The sequence below is a fragment of the Pristiophorus japonicus genome, unplaced genomic scaffold (assembly GCF_044704955.1).
Source record: "Pristiophorus japonicus isolate sPriJap1 unplaced genomic scaffold, sPriJap1.hap1 HAP1_SCAFFOLD_124, whole genome shotgun sequence".
NCBI lineage: Eukaryota > Metazoa > Chordata > Chondrichthyes > Pristiophoridae > Pristiophorus > Pristiophorus japonicus.
The window spans coordinates 1,836,748-1,838,954 of record NW_027250904.1 but is presented as its reverse complement, the minus strand read 5'-3'; the positions used below and the strand labels follow the sequence as shown (position 1 = coordinate 1,838,954).

Below are 2,207 nucleotides of genomic sequence, written 5' to 3'. Positions count from 1 at the left end.
GACTCTCGCTGTAAATCACCTGGCCTCACTTCTGGGAAGGGGAAGGTCAGTGACATCAACCAGCCAATGGGAATAGATCCTGCCACCAGCTTTGTGCTGGGTATCAGAGCTGTATATGCTGTGCCGAGCGCGAGTGAGGACATCCATATGTGAGGCAGGGAGGGGTCCTGAGGAACACTATCCCATTGTCTAGGCAACGGATGTCGCCACCTTAGTGCAGGCGGGAGACCAGCTACTTCAGGTGGTACTTTAGGGGGTGCCATCCTTTTGCAGGTCACTGCTGACCTTGCAGAGGATCCTGACAGATTGTCACTCCCCGCCCAGGGAGCCCTGTGTAGACAGTGTGTGAGTGAGTGTGATAATATTCACCATGAGGGAGAGTGGCTCGGACACAATGGGCCTTAAATTCCGGCCTCACCAGGTCAGGCCCAAGTGTACATGCCCCGGAAACCGGCTTTTCCGATCTGTCAAAGATTTCTCCATACCGGGGAGAAGACCATTTGTGTGGGTGAGATTGGGTCATTTGCCCAAATCATGCCCAGAGAATGTCCTTCAAACTCTTAAACCAGGTAAAAGCAGGTCGATACATTACTTTTACCAGTGTAAGAGTTCGAAAACATATCAAAAATAAACTGAAATACATATTTTTACAGTAAAAACCTTTTCCACCAAGGATCATTTATTTTAAACCTTATTGAAACATGTTAAAAAAAATTCCAAAAATATTTTTTTTTTCCAAAACATTGACTTTAATTTCAATTAATTTTAAATATGTGATGTGTTTGTTAATTTATTCTGTTGCTTTTCAATATTGAGGTGTTTATTCACATTGATAATAATGGGAACTCTGAAAAAGCGAGTTGCCATTATTATCACTGAGAATACTGCAGCGTGATTGGTGCTTCAGGCCCATGTGACTCCAGCTTTACTGTACGTATGGGGAAGGCCATTTCCCTAACGCTACACATGGAATGAAGGTCTCGGATGGGAATCGAAGGTTTACGTAAAATATCCTCCGGTCGGAGGCATTTGTCCGAAGGAAGCCCCCAACCGGGATTTCCCCCCCATTATCTGGTGGCATTGAGTTCTGAGGCTGTAAAGTCTCTGCTGCTTCTTATCGTTTAATGCATTTTACAATTACAACAAAGGGATATTTCAGCACATTCTTCCACTGCTCCCGGAACTTAGTCTGTGTCACGGCGTAAATCCCAGTGTTTGTACAGCAACTCAGCTGCTGCAGCATGTATCCCAGTTCAGTTACAGACATAGGTATATTTACAAAATGTGTAATCCAACCAATCCGGTTTTCCACAAGAACCACCATATACATTGCCCACAACAAGATGAAATTCCCCGAGATAACAAACAATAAAATCATGGATTTCCTGCGACTCTCCATCTCGGGGTCTCTGGGACTCTCCCCACTGCTGTGACCCCGGAGTCTCCTGCGAGCTCTGCTGGCCAGTAAAATGTGTCTGACAGTGAGAGCATTGAGCAGCAGGATCAGAATAAATGGGACACACGGGGTTAGAATATAATGAAGTATTTCGAATACTGCCCAGCCCAGTGATGCATAATTAGTGTAATACACATCACAAAACCAGGGGTTGTTACCTAGCACATACCAACCTGAGAACATAAAATACCAGGGTATGTTCTTTAAACAGCTCAGCACAGTCACTGTTCCCAGAACCACAGCCGCCGTTCTCTCGGTGCTATATTTAGTTTTCAGCTTCTGGCAACAAATGGCCACAAATCGATCGAAGGTGAAAGTGATGGTGAACCAGACAGAACAGTCTGTGGCTGCATAGAGCAGGACGGCGTGGATATTACACAGGGGGATGGAATACACGAAAATAAACTGTTCCTTATAACGAATCGGAATGTGCCTCAGTATCAGATCCAGGATCATGACCAGTAGATCCGCTGTTGCCATGGCCACCAGGTAACGAGTGACACATTTGGAGAGTCCACACTTTCCCCGGGACAGGATCATTATCGTCACTAAGTTCACTGTGAGGAAAGGAAATAACCAGTTAAATTAAACATCAGGCTGGGAGCAAGAGCAGAAGATTGATGGGATTCGGTCTGCAATCTGCAAAGCATTAGTGACATGAAATGATATAATCTAATTCTCGTACCTGAGGAAATGAATGCAGGGTTTATTGCAAAAATAATAAGGAATCAATAACTGAAATGGGGATAAA

General features: G+C 44.6%; 1 protein-coding gene across 1 annotated transcript; it reads right to left on the bottom strand.

The window, feature by feature from the left end:
- Positions 1–1,141: 1,141 nt before the first annotated feature.
- LOC139242170 (probable G-protein coupled receptor 139) lies at positions 1,142–2,005 on the bottom strand (the record flags this gene model as incomplete). The annotated part of the gene is made up of 1 exon (XM_070870263.1): positions 1,142–2,005. A coding segment is annotated over one exon (864 nt), but the record flags the coding sequence as incomplete, so codon positions are not given.
- Between the last annotated feature and the right edge of the window lie 202 nt (positions 2,006–2,207).